We start from the raw sequence: 19659 nt of genomic DNA, 5'->3' as shown, positions 1-19659 counted from the left end.
AATTGGCATCTGATAACAGCAGATTCACAGAAGCTGTTAAATCAAAATGCTCTCTTGTATTCTCTCTGAAATTGCACATAGAAATATAAAATTTCTGTGCAACTTATATTTCTCCATAGAAAGACAAGCATAGGTGCCACTCTATTTGAAGCAGTGGGTAGAAAGTCCTCAGTGTAAATGCTCAGGCTGAACTCTAAGTCTCTGAAGACATGAATGCAGTCAAACTGCCTTCATTTTAGACATAAAGTAATGTGGTCCAGAGAGGATACATTATGTAAAAGCATAATGTAGTGGAAATTGCAGGGATTTGTATCAAATAGACCTTGGTTCAAATCCTGACGTGGTGGATTTCAGTGTTTTGATGGGAGGGGCCATTTCCACGCTGTTACAACCTGATCTCGTCTTGTGATGTACCCTACAGAATGGAACACAAAGAAAATTATCTTGTGCAACTTCCAAGCCTTGGCGTCAAGAGGATTTGCAACTTCTCCTCCTGCCTTTTTTGTAGCACTGACAACTTGTGAACAAGTCCAGTGTAGTCTCTTTGAAGATAAGATCATATGGATATACAGGCCTAGTCATGTCAGCTGAGGACCCAGGCATGTGAGTGAAATCATCTAGGACCAGCCACCAGCCAGCCACCAAACAGTCTGTCAACTGATTGCAAATCCATGAGTGAGAACAACTAATATCATGTGGAGCAAAGGCAAGTCAACCCAGCTGAGCCTTGGCCATACTGCCAAACTGTAGAAACAAGAGCAGAAAACGTGTTGCTGCTTTTGGTAAGGTGGTCTGATAGGCAGCAATAGGTACATGATGCTGAAATAGGTTACGTCTGCTAGCATAACAAAATATAAAACATGTGGCCCTGGCTTTGGCATTGTGAGGCAGGCAGAGCCTTGAAAAATCAAGAGTAAGATCTTGGTAAAGGCTGGAAGAATGGTGAACAAACTGATAGTAGAGGCTTAAAATATGGTATGAAAATTGTTACTGGAGGTTTGGAAAAGTGGCCTGTATTATGTGGTGACAGAACAATTGGCAAGAACGTCAGCAGTGATAATTTGGAAAACAGAAAGTGAACATAATACATCTCTAGACAGAACACTGAACGTGTTCAGTTGAGTGTTTCTACCCAAGTGTGATAAGGTACTATATGAGAGAAAAGAGCTAAATAAGGCTATATTTAAATTTGCCATGCAAAACAGACAGAATCCAAGGACACACTGGGTCAGGACCTAGGACACACTGGGTCAGAAAATAAACTATTCTTTATATTTGTTCTCTCCTAGACGGAAAAGAGATTCTCAAAATAAAGTACCTTAAAGATCATCTCAAGAATATTGCAGTAAGACAGTTTGTTAAGACTTTAGAAAGACCTAAGGCAGGTCCTAGTAGATTCTCTCAGGGCTTCTAATATTCCTAAAGACATTGTACCACAACGGCAAGGCATATCCAAAAATAAAAGAAATCTGTTTAAAAAGAATTATGGATGTGACTTTGGGCATCAATTTAGTCCTTAATAGATTCAAAATTATGTTAAGAGAGTTTTATGATGATATCACCATGAGTTAGGATTAAAAGAAACAATTCAAAACAAAGAGAGGAATAGGGTGCTATAACTTTATTTGGGCAGGAACAGGCTGACAAAGCTACTCAGCTGTCAACAGGGGCCATCAGCCATTTATGAAACAAACAAACAAACAAACAACAACAACAAAAAAACTCAGAGGAGAAAATCAGTAGCCCAGAGATAATCAATAGCTCAGAAGGCAGAGCCAATAGTAGATAAGAACAATGGATTAGGACATCCTTACCAAGGAGCATAAATGGACCCTGATTCTCCATCACTGGAGCAAGAGGCCCTGAAAACATGTGCCAAACTGAATTTCAAAATTGCTATGGACAAGTGATTGCTATGTGCCTTCCATTTCTCCTGTTTCTAAAGGAGATTTTATCTACTGTGGTTCTCTTGACTGTATCATTTTGTGTTGGGTGTATGGAAGATAGAAAATATGTCTTTCTATATCACAGAATCCTCAATAAAAAGAAACTAAACCCAAATAATCTCATAGGCATTTGGACTTGATGTAGATCATAAGATAATGAACTTTGAGCCTAATGCCATGATTAGATGATATTTTGGGTGTCTTGGAAAGGAGTGGATGCAGTTTACATTTGGGAGGGATGTGAACTGCTCTAACCAGAGGGCAGGTTAGGACTGTTTGCAAAGATGGCTGCAATAATCCTTCCCTACTTGTATGCATGTCCCTTTGTAATGTGGTTTTGCAGTTCTTTTCATCAACAAGCAGATGGTATTTATCTACTTCATCAACATACATTGACTTTGTAACATGCTTTGAAGAAAATACGGAAGTAACACTGTGTAGACTTTGGAGTCTTTGTGTCAAGAGATCTTTCAGCTTCCACTCTTGTCCTCCTAGAACACTGCTAGCCTTGTGAAGTAGCCTTATCAAACCTAAACCAGTCACCTTGATAAGACATTGTGAGGCAAGAGAGATTATGAAGAGACAGAGAGAAAAGCTCAGCCATCTCCACAATTATAGCAATCTCACATGAGGCTCCAGACACATTAGTGGAACATCTTGATCCCCAGGGATCCCAACAACCAACTGTAAATGCATGATTGAGGCCAGCTGACACCCTGTGAAGTCGGAGAACTGATCATATGCACTGAGCCCAAATTGCCAACCCACATGACTATAGTCAAATAGATAATTGTTGTCTTAAGTCATGGACAATTTATTTCACTTTCTCAGACTATTATTTCATCTGAAAACAATACTATCTATCTTATAAGCAGATTGTGAGGATTAAATGAAATAACTTATAAAAACATTTAGTCTATACAGCCTAAGCACTGAATATAGGATAGCTAATAATGTGAATAATGATAACTATAACAATGACCTATAATATTACACATGTCCAAGATAGTGATTTAGAAGCACATTTGGATTAAGACCAGGGCCTCCCAGGCCAAAGTACTTTTCCCCACACTACACTGCTTCTCCATATTTGTTAGACTTTCTCTAAGGTATTTATTTACTTGTGGAAAACAACAACAACAACAACATTTTATTTTAAATAAACAATTCATTTATATTATTGTTACTCTTATTTATTCCACGACGTATCAGAGGGCAGAACTATATATAAAACATGGATGAAATTTATGAGAAGGCTGATATGAGGTCAATAAAAGGAACATATTTCTAAAACAGATCTTTCTACAGTCATACAGGTTGTATTGCCTTAAAGATGTATATTCCTTGTCACTAAAAGCATTCAAGAACAGGTTACATTTCTTCTCTCAGGACTACCAATACATGCACTTAGAAAGTTAGGCCAGCCGATTTTTATGTATCTTCTTAATATTGTGTGAAACTTGCCCTGTTTTCTCAAAAATTCTCTGCATTTTAAAGGTTTATACAACAACCTAAGTCTTAAACCACAATGTATACATTTAGAAATTTCACTGACATTTTCATTTTTAGACATGTATAGATGCACTACAGAAAAGCAACATAGAATATGAAAAATTTTTAATTGACCTTTTCTCCTTCGATTGAGATCAATGCTCAAAACAGTCAATTCTTTTATGTGTTAACTGTCTGTTCATATACTGGGAAAAAAATAAACTCAATATGCTCTTGCCAAAAAAATCTATGTATTCATTTATCCAGTGAATATTTATGAAACATTTATCAAGCCCTCTCCTATACATTAAGCTTTGTGCTACGGGGTATAAGGTTGTATTTTACAGAAAGAGCTACATAAATACTTTGATGCCAAAAAAAGAGGCTTAAATATTTTCAGTTTTTACTTCTTAGCATTTTATAAGAGAGACCTATTACATGGATACTTATTTACCTAATTTGATACTTATTAAAACAAAATCTATTCATTTGAGATATTTTCATAATTAAAGTTAATCACAAGTTAATCTATGTATAGAGAGGGCTTACAAGTGAAGTGAACTGTTGCTTGGGTTTAGATTTGATTTAGGATAGAAATAAATACTTCTTAGTTTATTTATCTGTGTAGTAATAAAGCTATGCAACTTGCAGTTTTATGTTATAGATTTGCAGTAATATAATATGTAGCTCTCTAAGAGAACAAGATTTATGGACAAAATTAATGAAAACAAAATGTTTTTATCTACTTCCTATCAATATAATGTGAACACAGGTCAAGGGGTTATTTTATGTGAAGTCCAAACCATTTCTAATATCCCCTCTTAAACAGATCACTTCTCTGTTTTGTCATGATAATTTAGCTTTAATCAAGCTTGACAGATCGATTTCTCTTCCACCTTTCAAAATTTAAACTTGGAGCCGATATACACTTATATAGAAAAATGATTTCATAACTGTATTTTAAATATGACTTTATTATCTTTATAAAACATAAATAGAACCTCAAGAAAAGCAATCTTGTTATTTTGAAACATTCTTGAAAAGACAGATTTGAAGAGGAAGAATATAGTTAATAAAAGCCATTTTTGATGTTATTTAACACAAAAGCAAACAGATCTTTTTATATTTGACATTAAAAATCTGATCATTTGCCTTTTTAAAGAAAGCACATACAGCTTTTATATAGACTGCACAGTAAAGAATAATAATATTTGTTTACTGAGATATCAACTGGCATTTCACTGTAAGTCAATGGTCTATCGGTGCTACAGAGTATTAGACCTCAATCTGGCATCTACAAATGTCAAGAGTATAAAATATATATAGAGAGAGAGAGGATGAAAATCAAAAGCATGTTCCAAACTCCCAAAAAAATAAAAAAAAGGGAAACAAAGTTCACGCAAACATATTTGCTGCAGAAATCAGTGCAATATTCAGCTGTCAATCCAGAAAAACGAGGGAGCCACACTGTCAGTAGGACAGGATAATAAAATTTCTAGCAGATGTTCAGTCAGGGCTCTAATTTTTACTGAACTCCCTTGGTAAGCATTTAATTTCTTTATCATATGCAAGCTTGGCAAATTGTACTTCATCAAAATTGTATTGTGAAATATTAATATTTCATATGATAACAAAACCCCATAGAATAACCTTTGTCATATTAAGAGCATCCAAATTTCAAATGTCAAGCTTCTGAATTTTAATACACTTTAAATAGATTCTTCAATTGCCATAATAAATTATAATAAGGCTAATCTAAATTAGTATACTATAATGTCACAGAAATGTATAGTACATGTAATATTTTAATAGACGTCTTTAGTAAAAGGCTGTGGGGAAAAAAAGTATGTTCATACTACTGAGTTGTATACTACCAACATTTCATCAATAGGAAAACATAGAAATAAACACATAAGATGTAATTATATATTCACAAATTTAATCACTAATTAGGAACCAGATAGGGAAACAAAAAAAGTAGACCTCTATGAGGCAAACGGACTACTCTGCAAAATCACGTACGGAAAATAATCTTTTTTGAAAATGGCATTACATAAGCCCAAGGTGGCTTCATTATTTTTGTCATTGCAATTTGCACAGACATGTTTAAAATAGTCTGCACAATATTTTGTTGTACCCACCATCAAAGTAAGTAAAACAGGGTTTCCAAAAAACCCCGCATGGTTACATTTCATGTGCCAAATTTAATTTCCATTTGTTCATAACTCCCCTTTTGAACCAGCATCAGACTTCTAAACTGATAGATTAAATTCAAATTGGAGGATTAGAAGGAACTTAGCTTCCACATTTATTTCTGCTGGTGATCCTAATAAAGGCAAGTGCTCCTAGGTTACTGAAAGACGCAGCATCACAAATCAATGCATGTCACCAACAGTGTAAAGACTGATGTCTCTGATTAATCAGAATTCAATTATCACAAGCGAAGAAAACATCAAATTCAAAGCAGCAAACACCTTTTTTTTCAGCTATAATTCTTCACTTGTGCCCAATTAGCCACCTATTTCGGTTTACATATATATTTTTTAATAGCATAACTAATATAGTCAATAAATGCTATCTGAGACTCAGTTTTCTCCAACAGATTAAACATTTGATTATAGCTTCTCAGTAATTCTTAAAGAATCAATTGAAACAAAGACAAATACACTATCAATATTCTGCAAGGTTATAAACAATTGACTCATGATATTCTAAAGCTGAATCTAGTATATTCTGTTACTTTTTACACTTTGTTTAATAAAATATTCAGTTGATTTATTTGAAAAAATAACTTCTCTTTAAATATAAAAAATCTTTATGAAGGATTTTTTTCCTGCACTGTTTTTTTTTTCTAACTTTTGAGAATTCTCTAGATTCTCCTGACCACACTTACGCATTGCATCTTGTAAAGCTGTCAGAATAAGACAGCCTTAATGTTTTAGCCATAATAATGCCAGCTATTGATCCTAGTAAGAGGAAAAAGAAAGAGAGAATGTGCTTAATGGGGCATGTTTGTTCTCTATTATTTTCTTTGCCTAAGGATAAAGCTGATTCAAATAATGATACTCTTTTCTCAGGCCTAAATTCACGCATTCATATACATTAATTATTACTAACTACCAGTTAGTATTAAATACATTGAGAGGTTTAGCATTTGTAATTTATCAATAAATGGTCTAAAAATGTTAAAGTCTGTTGTTCTTTTCTAATTGAAACCCATATAAGGATGCAACCCTCTTGTATAAAGCATCTTACTTTGAAAACATGCACTTATATGCTTTGTGTATTTTAAAGACTCAATCTCAACTTTAATACGTAGTTTATTTCCTACTAAGTATAAGATGTTCACTTCTGGTTAAGTACAAAGTCATAATGTTAAATGAAACTCAGGGTATTTGTTTTTGAGAAAGGTTTCTGTATTCCAAATTTATAAAGAATCTTATTACCAATACCAGTAAGTTACACTGAGATTCTTTTCAACATAAATTGAATCCCAGAATTTTGTGCAAACCAAATCGTGTCCCTATCTTTGAGCTGAGGTACCCAAAAACAATGAAACAATTAATAATACAAAAATAAGAGTTTGTGATTATTAAATGAAAAAGTCACTTTTGCAATATTTATATCTTTGTTGCTTCCTAGACAATACCAATATATGCCTGCCCCTTCTTCCATGGGACAGGAAGGAAGGAAAGAAACTAAAGATTAATGTGTAATGATAGGTCTTGTCAAATAGTTTAATAAGTAGTATTTCTTAGTAAAAAAATCCATTATAATATTTATACCTTAATTAAAATATATGATAGACATTTCTATATGACTTCAATAATATTTTCTTACCTTATCAAGAGAGAAAGTTTTCGTCAGGGCAAAACCCCATCCAGCTTCAAAAGCTCTTCGAATCATTGATGTGCTGGTAGCTGGAGTTGCACTAGCAAGACCAAAAGGATTTATAAACTTCAATCCGGCCATTTCTACACTAATGTCCACCAGATCAATAGGAGTGTAAAAGAGGGGTAGTTCAGGCTTGGCAGAAATGGAAGCTCCATATTGTGACTGCAAAATACAAACCAATAATTGGTTTCATATTACATCTAAATTGTCCATATAATATTTTACAAAAAAAATCACTTTAACACAGCATCCGAATTAATATAGATTACAACAGTCTGTTTACAACGAAAAAAACTGGCAAAAAGTCAGCAGTGAACTGAATTCATATAATATCCCCTTTTAATTTCAAAGGCAGTATGAAGAGTATTAGCAGAAATAAAATCAATTAAATCAACAAACAACTGTATTTAAAACATACTGAGATTCAAATACAAAATGGAATAATTTTAGAATTTTTCTCCCTGGTCCAACCCAGTCTCTTTCTACTTAATTTATGAAAATACCTTTAGTGCTCAAAGATATGGGCAACGGCAGGTCAGGAGGCCTAAATTCAATTTCCAGTAATCTCACTACTGTTTAGGCGATTTTAGGAAAGCCAACTAATATGCCCCTGTCTTTTCTTCTCTATAGTTTTCAGTATAGCAGCAGGAATGCTGCTTGCCTAATTTCTACCTCACAGGAAGACTGGAAAATTCAGGAAATCATAAGCTGCAGGGAGACATTTAATTTGGAAAGTGGGTAGTGTTCTCATGTGCATTATGGGGGTTTGTTCTTTTTTTCTGAAACCAAATAGGTCCCAAATAGTTTATGTCAAAATCTTCGACTGGCACTCAAAACTGTAAATTTACCTTTGTTAAATGATCATGGTGATAATGCTTCTTTGCAGGATTATTGGAACGATTTAATAAAAACACTCTTAGCACATGGCACACTGAAACATCATACATAGGTGCTTGCTAAATGTTGTCTCCTTTTCTGACTAGGGAGGTTATTAAAGATTGCATCAGGTCTTTTGTTTGTAAAATGTCTCTCTCTCTCCATTCCTCCCTCCCCTTCTCTCTCTCTGTTTATCTCCAAAAGACAAATAACACCGGAAAATATAAAAAGGATGAATTTTCTCAGCCAAAGCAGTTACTGAATGGACAGGGCTAGTTAATTCAAAAGTAGAAATCCTTTCTCTTGTGAATCATCACTCAAAAGAAAAATTATTTGAGCAGAACTTTAATTTTATAGGAGTGTGTCTTGTGTAGATAAAGATTGCCATGACTTGCATAGAAATTATTTCTGGCCCTCCACCACTTACAATGCAAAGCAAAGTTCACTTAATATGTAAAAAGGCATCAAACTTGTCAATTGAAACACTAATGTGTCTCTGGTACATGCAAAGAGATGCCTGATGGGATCCAGGCTTCAGCTATGGCAGGCACCTTCTCCCAGGGATGTTCTGGGCTTCAAGGCACATTTCTGAATATTGGTTAGTCTGGGTGTGAACATAATTTTTCTGTCCTCACATAGGACTGCTATACTATTAAAAGGATTATTAGCAAATACAAAAGCTACAATGTAAAATATAGGCAATTGGAGGTTAATCTGAGGTGTGTGTATGTATATGTGTCCACATGGACGTTTACAATGACAAAAACTGGCAAAAAGTCAGTTAGCAGTAAACCGAATACATACAATACCATCCTTTTTAAATTTCAAAGGCAGTATGGAGAGTATTATCGATTAAATAAAAAACAAACAACTTTATTTAAAACATACTGAAGTTCAAACACAAAAGGGAATAATTTCAGAATTTTTCTCCTGGTCCCACTAACTAGCCTCTTTGTACTTAATTTATGAAACCTTGCTTGATGGTATTTTCTTAGCTTTGTGTAATCATAATATAAACCGAATCAAGCAAGTTTTAGGGTTAGACTAAAGAAGAACTTCCTGACACTACAGGTTGATTAATATCAGTAAAAGTATAGAAGCAACTTCTCTGTCTTAGAAACAACGTTGAGCCAACTTGCCTTTGATAACAGCAGAACTACACATGGTCCTACGTATCTGTACTTTACAAGGTGAAATAAGTGACCTTGCAAGTATTCTTCTCTTTTTAGGCTGTGGGTTGAAATATCTATTTTTTTCAATCTTACAGATGAATTTTGGTTTGTTCATAATTGTAGCTATATATGGCATTAGGCAACAGCCCAAGGAGGCAGATATGTACGTGTAGTTCAACTTGCATTGCTTAATTTATGTAGTTTTAAATAAATAAGTAATTGCTTTGAAATTCTTACGAACGTTGCTGCCTTAATACTTAGAAAGAAAATCATTTGGACAAATTTTGCAAGATTTTCCTTAAGCTTCAAAACAAAACAAAAACCAAACACAACAAAGCAAACAATAATAAAATACACACACACACACACACACACACAATTCTTTCAAAAGACAAATACAGCTTCTTATATATTTTTTCTTTTATTCACAAAAGTGCTACTATGTATATGTGTTTATAATATAATCTAAAACCTTCACTTGTCATAGGCAGTCTTTTTTCATACTGTGCAACACAGGGCTATTTTTAGCTTTGTCTTTGTCGTGCTATAGCAACTCAGTCTGTTCAGCTTCATCATACATCCATGCCCTAATGTACACCTCCTTTTCTGAAATTTAAAAGCCTGTTCCCCCTCTGTACCCTTGCTCAGGGAACTCAAGCATATCTACTTTCAGCTCTCATCACAAGGTTAATTCCTCCCAAATCTCAATTGCAATCTCCAAACTCAGATTTCGAAGAGACTTCAAGGCCTTTGGATGTAGATGCTTTGCTCTTACACTTTAACCTCAACTCTTTTATGTCATCATATTCCCTCCTAATGAATATGTTATCTAGATTTTCAATTTCAGACAATTCTATTTTTCCATTCATCCAGTAGTGTTAGTAAATAACAGATACAAGGAAACAACCTAGGTGTTGAACAATGGGGATAGGTTCCATAATGGTTATATTGTAAAAAGGAATGCTATGCTAGCATCAGAAATGATACAGAAGAAAATAATTTATTGACATGAAAGAGGGTTTATTATGTACAAAGTAAAACAGTGAGTTAATATTATAATGTTATATGTAAATTCCAAGTTTTTGGTGGAAAAACATATATATGTATTTTGCTGTATGTTTCTGTTTATCCATCAATCACAAAAGATAAACATCAACATGCTAGGAGAATTATATCTCAGAATCAGAGTTTTAGATGACATTTAATTTTTAAATTTTTGCTTATTATAATTTTCATATTTTCAACAATAAATACAAGTTAATTGATGAGATAGATTTGAAGGTACACTAAAACAATTTTTAAAAGAAGCCATGTGTGTTAGTTCATTTTCACACTGCTGTTAAAGACATGCTCAAAATTGGGCAATTTACAAACATAAGAGATTTAACTGGACTTACAATTCCATGTGGCTGGGGAAGCCTCACAATCATGGCGGAAGGCAAGGAGGAACAAGTCACATCTTACATGGATGACAGCAGGCAAAGAGGGAGAGCTTATGCAGTGGAACTCCTCTTTTTAAAACCATTAGATCTAGTGAGACTTATTCACTATCATGAGAACAGCACAGGAAAGACCTGCCCCCATGATTCAATTTCCTCCCAACGGGTCCCTCCCACAACACATAGGAATACAAGATGAAATTTGAGTGGGGACACAGTCAAACCATATCACCATGATACTCTAAAACCCATTAAGTGAAGCTCAAAGTAAACAGCCTGCTCTTTAGTTTCCTCCATAGAGTGTCCTGAACCAACTTTTTCAGTTCTATTTATTATTATGTAGAGCTAGAACAATCGAAGAGACTATCTACTTTAAAAGCTTTATTTTACAAAGAGAAAACTAAAGCCAAAGGAGCCTAAATGAATATCTGTAAGTTGCTCAGTTACTGGTAAAGCCACAATAAAATACATAGTTTGCTGTCTTGTTGGCTTATGTTCTTAAGCCACACCTCAGAAATAAAGTGTTTCAATCATTCCTTCTCAAAAATACTTTGTGCCTCCCTACCTCTGCACTTTTCACATTCCATCTTTCTTCTCCATCTGCTGAAAATTACCCATTCTAAAGTTCTTCCCTTGTCATTATAGAGAAATTATTTTATCTGAGACACTTATAGATCACAAAAAGTATAATTATTTTAATTTATTAATTACTTTGAAAATATTTGGTTATATATTTAAGTACTAAAATGCATTAACTTCCCCATATTTTTCAGGAAACCAACTTAAAATTTCTTTGCATGGCATAGTCTGATTCTTTTATAACATAGTGCCAATATACCTGTTAGACTCAGTTATTAATGTTCATATAGAACTATTTTCATTCATTTATTTATTCAGCAGGTATTTGTTAAGAACTTGGGGTTAAAAAGATGAACAAAACAGACAAGGTCTCTGACATTTATATGCAAAAAAATACAAATAAATCTACCACCTACCACCAAACAAACACAAAATTTAAACTACCAATAATTCATCACATGGTTACATGTATTTTACCTGCCTAAAATACAAATAAATCTAAGACTTTACTCATGCAATAAACTCTTCATAATCCTTCCAAACTCAACTGATTCATTCAAGCATATACTTGTTGGGACATTTCCTTACTACCATCTATACACTTTTCTGAAGTAGCTACCTCTTTTTTATTTACTATTCCACAGTTTTACATTAGTATTATTCTTTGAGTTCTGGGATACATGTGCACAATGTGCAGTTTTGTTACATAGGTATACAGATGCTATGGTGGTTTGCTACACCCATCAACCAGTCATCTACATTAGGTATTTCTCCTAATGCTATCCCTCCCCTAACCCCCCACTCCCCAGTGTGTGATGTTCCCCTCCCTGTGTTTATGTGTTCTCATTGTTCAACTCCCACTTATAAGTGAGAATATGTGGTGTTTGGTTCTCTGTTCCTGTGTTAGTTTGCTGAGAATGGTGGTTTCCAGCTTCCAGCTTCCATCCATGTCCCTGCAAAGGACATGAACTAATCCCTTTTGGAGGCTGCATAGTATTCCATGGTATTTATGTGCCACATTTTCTTTATCTAGTCTACCACTGATGGGCATTTGGGTTGGTTCCAAGTCTTTGCAATTGTGAATAGTGCTGCAATAAACATGTGTGTGTATATCTCTTTATAGTAGAATGATTTATAATCCTCTGGGTATATATCCAGTAATGGGATTGCTGGGTCAAATGGTATTTCTGGTTCTAGATCCTTGAGGAATTGCCACACTGTCTTCCACAATGGTTGAACTAATTTACACTCCCACCAACAGTGTAAAAGTGTTATTTCTCCACATCCTCTCCAGCATCTGTTGTTTCCTGACTTTTTAATTATCACCATGCTAACTGGCGTGAGATAGTATCTCATTGTGGTTTTGATTTGCATTTCTCTAATGACCAGTGATGATGATCTTTCTTTCATGTTTGTTGGCTGCACAAATGTCTTCAGACAAACAGAGAGCCAAATCATGAGTGAACTCCTATTCACAATTGCTACAAAGAGAATAAAATACCTAGGAACACAACTTACAAGGAATGTGAAGGACTTCTTCAAGGAGACCTACAAACCGCTGCTCAAGGAAATAAGAGAGGACACAAACATGGAAAAACATTTCCATGGATAGGAAGAATCAATATCATGAAAATGGCCATACTGCCCAAAGTAATTTACAGATTCAATGCTATCCCCATCAAGCTACCAATGACTTTCTTCAGAGAATTAGAAAAAACCACTTTAAATTTCATATGGAATCAAAAAAGAGCCTGTATAGCCAACACAATCCTAAGCAAAAAGAACAAAGCTGGAGGCATCACTCTATCTGACTTCAAACTATACTACAAGGCTACAGTAACCAAAACAGCATGGTACTGGTACCAAAACAGAGATATAGACCAATGGAACAGAACACAGCCCTCAGAAATAATATCACACATCTACAAATATCTGATCTATGACAAACCTGACAAAAACAAGAAATGGGGAAAGGATTCCCTATTTAATAAATGGTGTTGGTAAAACTGGTTAGCCATATGCAGAAAATTGAAACTGGACCCCTTCCTTACACCTTATACAAAAAATAACCCAAGATGGATTAAAGACTTAAATGTAAGACCTAAAACCATAAAAACCCTAAAAGAAAACCTAGACAAATACCTCAGGACATAGGCATGGGCAAAGACTTCATGACTAAAACACCAAGAGCAATGGCAACAAAAGCCAAAATTGACAAATGGGATCTAATTAAACTAAAGAGCTTCTACACATCAAAAGAAACTATCATCAGAGTCAACAGGCAACCTACGGAACGGGAGAAGATTTCTGTAATCTATCCATCTGACAAAGGGCTAATATCCAGAATCTACAAAGAACTTAAACAAACTTACAAGAAAACAAACAAACAACCCCACCAAAAAGTGGATGAAGGGTATGAACAGACACTTCTCAAAAGAAAACATTTATGCGGCTATTCCACAGTTTAAAATATGCTGCTACTCAGCTGTCATCATAGTCAGCCGTACATGTTAATTTTCTCTTCAAAAACAACATAAGCTCCTTGAGGACAGTGACCAAACATATCTTAACCAAATTATTATCTCCATTGCAATTAAAAATATGCACGTACGTCGGGCGCAGTGGCTCACACCTGTAATCCCAGCACTTTGGGAGGCTGAGGTGGGCGGATCATGAGGTCAGGAGATCGAGACCATCCTGGCTATGGTGAAACCCCATCTCTACTAAAAATACAAAAAATTAGCTGGGCATAGTGGCGGGCACCTGTAGTCCCAGCTACTTGGGAGGCTGAGGCAGGAGAATGGCATGAACCCGGGAGATCGATCTTGCAGTGTGCCGAGATCATGCCACTGCACTCCAGCCTGGGCAACAAGCGAGAGTCCGTCACGAAAAAAAAAAAATGCATCTATATAAAATACTTATTCTTGAAGGCAATTCTTTCCTCTGTAGAGATACAGATAAATAAAATCACCTTTTCACATGGCATTCCTCAAGTATATTTTGCAGAACTAACATATACTTCCTACATGTCTTTTTTTTCTCTAGGCTAAACATTTTTATCTTTAATAATTATTTTTAATACAAAATATTTTTAGTATTCTAGTTATCCTTTGTTAGATATCTCATTTACCTATATGCTATGAAATTGAGGAATCCGCTGACATAGTTGAGAAGGTTAAAAATGAGAACTTGAATTTTTGCCATTTCCCTCCTTCCCTTCCCATTATAAAGCAAGAATCATTTTATAACCTGGACATCATCATGACCTCTTTGATTGTTCAAAATACACTCAATGAAAACTAAAGAAAACTACAAAAGGAAAAGAAGCTGAAGTCCTAAAGAACTGAGATGAGAATGGTAAAAATGGAGATTAAGGAAAAGCTAAATGTCCAAGTTTTAGAGTATAAAGATAAAGAGTAACCTTTCCTTTTTAGAAGTCCTTCCTAGACATAAGAGAAATTGAAAATAACAAGGATGTCTAAAGACTATTTATTTAAAGTTTGCTTTTTTCACCCTTAGAGTTTTTGGGGGGAGGCTGAGTAAAGGTTTTATTCACTTACAATAAAATTTCTAAAAATTAACTCCATGACAAGTATAGACCATCAGGAGTCCCAAATATATATGTGTTACACTTAAGTTTTTTCATTTCATTGTCATCTGCAAATTCCTTCAACGTTCTTTACTACATACAGAATAAAGCAGAACCTCAGCATTATATAATCCCAACCGTCATCTGGGCCCTTCTCCCTCCCCAACCTTTCTAATCTCATCTCCTACCCCTCCTTCAAAATATTTTTTGCTTCCACTTATTGAATTAGTTATAATTTCTCAAATAAAACAATATCATTAATGCATCTTTGCATTTTGCCTTTTGATTTTTGTTTTTGCTTAGAATGTTCTTTCCTGCTGGTGTTAATGCTTTGAAAATTCCAACTAAGCCTTCAAAAGTCAGTCCTGTTGTCCTCTCCACTAAAAATCCTCCTTGTGTGTGAAAAAGGGAGACAGAGGGAGAAATGATAAACTATCATTTAATGCATATAGTGTTTTAGTTTTGCAAGGTAAAAAAGTTCTGGAGAAACATGATGTATGTGCTTAATGCCACTGGAACTGCACACTTAAAGATGTCTAAGATGGCAAATTTTATATTACGTATGTTTTATCATAGTTTAACCATGAATAATTATTTTAAACTAAAAAAAAAAAGTCTAGGAAGCCTCTTGACAGAAGATATTGCAAAGGTGTAATGAAGGCCAAGGGTTGAAGTTTTAAAACCTAAACTGTGTAAAGGGCTCTGTAAAGGGGAGAAAGCCAAGAAACTTATGGTCAAGTTGAAACTCTCAAACTGCAGGAATATAGTCATTGGGGTCCCTTAGATGCAGAAACGAAAATCAACTACAGTGAGGTATGTTTGTGTTTCACATAAGAAAGAATTTTGAAATAGAGTTGTCCATTAGGGGGAGGGTCTGTCCTGGGAGATGTGAGCTCATTTCCATTGGATATGACTCAGATTATCTATTAGTCATGCCATGGGTGTGAAGTTGGAGCTAGATAACCTTTAGGATATTTTCCAAGCCCTAATTCCATGACTTTGTGATCATTATCACCATAAACTCTGAAGTCTTGGCTGGGCACCTTTTCCACAAGGGGCTTGTGGTAAAGTGTAGAACAACCAACTCAGAAAAGGCCTATTCAAAAATCAGAACTAGTCATGGTCTAAGATATATTCCCACAAAGTTCTGAGGCCAAGATAACTTACCAATATATAACCTAAGAATGTTTCTGGATGTTTCAGTTACTGAGCATCCAGGAAGCCTCACCTCTGGACACTGTGTGTTAATCATCTCTTCTTTCTTTCTTTTTTTGAAAATAGTCTGTATCCATCATCAAACACCCCTAGGATGTTATCCCTTCCTGATGGACACATTACAGTTTATTCGGGATATAATTTACACCCGCAAATTTCTATCCCTAACTCAGACCTCTCCTCTGATTAGATTGCTGCAATCAGTTGGATATTTCTGATTTGTATTTTAAACTTATTACACTTGAATATTTATTAGGCATTTTAAACTGAAAACCCCTGATGCAAATTTTCTGCACCAAACCTGCTTCTTCTACAGCCTTGCCCATTTCAATGAATGGCAACTGTATCCTTCCAATACCTTTGGCCAAAAACCTTACAATCATTTGTGCCTTTTCTTTTACACCTTACAGCCAATCTCTCAGAAAAATCTACTGTCTCTTTTTCCAAATATATTACATTTCTCATCTCCACTACTACCTCCTGGTCTAAGCACGGTTATCTCTCACTGAATTTACCACAATAACCTTTTAACTCATCCCTTTGCTTCATGTTTCAGTCTTTTCCAGCACAGGAACCACAGTAGGCTGATGATTCCTACTCACTGTTTATGGTGAGTGATTGTGGTGATGGTTGCACGACTCCATACATCAGTCGAAACTCATCAAATGGTACAATGGAAATTGGCAAATGTTATTATATACAAATTATATTGCAGTACAGCTGATGAAAACAGACAAGAAAGAAAGAAAGAAAAAAAAAACCTCCTCAGCTTCCCACAAGCAAAGCTGCTTCCTAATCATATTCTGTACTTGTTTGCTTACATATATGCTATCTCCCGCTTGATTTAATTTCAGCCCCTAGCATAAGACTTGGCAGAGAGATACTCAACATATTTACTGAATGTATTAGACTAGTGACCTTGGGTACTTAGTGTCTTTTTCAAATTAGTTCCCAGTAAGGTGATAATCAGTTTAGATGAAATAATCATTAGCTTTATTCCAAATCTATAAAAGCCCATTATTCTGATTCTAATGTAGAGTGGCATTCAAGCTCTGGAAGATTGCTGATTTTAGGCCAGTCTCTCCAAGAGCCATCTAGTGGGAAGAGTAAGTAATTGCCCTGGGTAATTAAGAGAGAGAGAGAGAGAGAGAGAGAGTGTGTGTGTGTGTGTGTGTGTGTGTGAGATTCTATACTTCAGTCACATTAAATGACATAAAGATTCACCAACATCACACTTTTGCCAAGGTCTTGCCTAAAATAGAGCATTTTTCTCCCTACTGGAATTCTGACTTCCAATTTAGAATGAAATCCTTTGGTGGGAAGTAACGAATTGGCCTCAGATACTTATCATGAGTTACAGGAGGATCTCATGAAACTCATGCAGAAATGCAGCCAGGCCTCCAGGAAGAGCTGGGAATTCTCAAGGAAAGTAAGAAGACTTTTCGTGCTTTGTCCTCCTTTCTATGTACAGCTACTTTATTCTTCCCCCTCTTCCAATTGGCTTCCTCTATTTCTTTATCCAGAATGATTAATATTGTGTAGGTCTAGCCCAGTCATTTTTTACTCTATACTTACGAGAAACACGCAGAGAGTTTTAAAAATTATGATGTCCAGGCCAGGTACCTTCCTACTAATTATATCAGAATCCCTTGGAGGGGGACTCAAATAATAGTATTTTTAAAAATATTTTTAAAATCCCTCCAAGAAATTACACAGAGCATTCAAGGATGAGGTCACCTCTCCAGTAACATGAGTTCTTTTCCTAGTTCCTAATTCTCAAGTAAGAGATTCAGGCTTGGCCAATATTGTGTTAGGTGTCTATTTTATTCAACTATGTGGCTACTGGGGGTCTGTTCAAGAGAACCGACTGTTTAAGTTCGGAACATAGTCTAAAAGGTGCTCATGTGGACCTCTCATCTGCTAATAAAGTGTCAGCTCTGACAAGCATCATCAACACATTGTCCAAATGTTAAGGTCTACTGTAAAAATAGGACACTTTAAATTTTTTTCTATTTTATACTTAAAATCAACAAGACAGTTGTCCATTTGCAAGTAATATTTATACCAGACCCAGTGATAGGTATTTTTTAATCACGATTTTAAGGTATGCATTATTCTCCTATTGAAGATGAGGAAAGTGAGGCCCAAAGAAAGTAAACTGCTTGTCCAAAGATTAATAAATGGTAGAGCAAGACCTGAATTGAAAGTTTACACTAACTACATTATATCAAGCTGCCCCCTTTTTTTTTTCTTTTTTTTTGAGACGGGGTCTTGCTCTGTCGCCCAGGCTGTAATGCAGTGGCGTGATCTCGGCTCACTGCAAGATCCACCTCCCGGGTTCACGCCATTCTCCTGCCTCAGCCTCCCGAGTAGTTGGGACCACAGGCACCTGCCATCACGCCTGGCTAATTTTTGTATTTTTTGTAGAGACGGGGTTTCACCATGTTGGCCAGGATGGTCTTGATTTCCTGACCTCGTGATCCGCCCGCCTCGGCCTCCCAAAGTGCTGGGATTACAGACGTGAGCCACCGCGCCTGACTGCTGCCCCCATCTAACATAAACATGAATTTTCTAAATTATTAATGTCCTCAAAACAAGGAACTAACCTAAAAGTTATTCATGATGGTTTGATTGAACACACAGAGTACATGTACACACATTGAAAAATCTTATCAAAAACAAAACCATACACTATTCAAATATCATTAAGACAATCATAATGCCATTAGTAAAGGAATAGAAATAAAAATACAGTCAAACTATAATAACCCATTATTTTATTATTAAATTATTACTCTTTACCACTGGTTTCATCTGTTATACCTGGTTGGGTCATGGAATTATAGCAGAGACATTTGGATGTGTAATGATTATATTGTTGGGAAAAAGTAACTCACATGATAAGTATATATCCCAGTTGCATTTTCTCCTAATTTGCTTTGCTAGAATGAAATTTGAAAAAAAAAAAAAAAAAAGGAAGAGAAAAGCACTACTAAAAGCAATACTAGTGGTAGTGTTCGTTATATTTGACTGAAGAAGAAATCGCCATCACTATGTTCCATGCAATTCAAAATAATTAAACAGTTTTCACTTATTCATTTTGTTTATATTTCATTGTGATATGCTACAACGGGCCCTATCTTGGAGTACAGCTGCTATAGAAACATCCATTCTGAAATTATTTTAAGGAAAAGAATAAATAACATTGCGTAGCTGCTTGTGGCTAGATTAATTCACAGACTGGATTAATGCATTAATTAACTCAAGATCAGTTCCTTCGCTCTTTGAAGAAATATCTATTGAGGGAAAAATCTTACAGGGTAAAAATTAATTTGGATTAGCTGTTTCCATGATGGAAAGGCCTAGCTCCAGTGATTACAATTATAATATAAAAACAGATTTCATTCTCCACTTTGAGAAATTATTATTCATAATAAAATTTCTTTCTGATATAAAAT

At 35.1% G+C, this 19659-nt stretch overlaps 1 protein-coding gene across 1 annotated transcript in view; it reads right to left on the bottom strand.

Moving 5' to 3' along the window:
- DPYD (dihydropyrimidine dehydrogenase) overlaps positions 1-19659 on the bottom strand; it is an 870422-nt gene that overhangs the window by 434576 nt on the left and 416187 nt on the right. Inside the window, exon 13 of the mRNA XM_032155293.2 lies at positions 7278-7493. Within this exon, the coding sequence (XP_032011184.1) occupies positions 7278-7493 (216 nt within the window). The remainder of the gene's footprint in view (positions 1-7277; positions 7494-19659) is intronic.

This window comes from Hylobates moloch, unplaced genomic scaffold (assembly GCF_009828535.3).
Source record: "Hylobates moloch isolate HMO894 unplaced genomic scaffold, HMol_V3 SCAFFOLD_5, whole genome shotgun sequence".
In the NCBI taxonomy this organism is placed as follows: domain Eukaryota; kingdom Metazoa; phylum Chordata; class Mammalia; order Primates; family Hylobatidae; genus Hylobates; species Hylobates moloch.
Note: the sequence above shows the minus strand (reverse complement) of the source record. Positions and strands in the feature narration are given on the sequence as shown.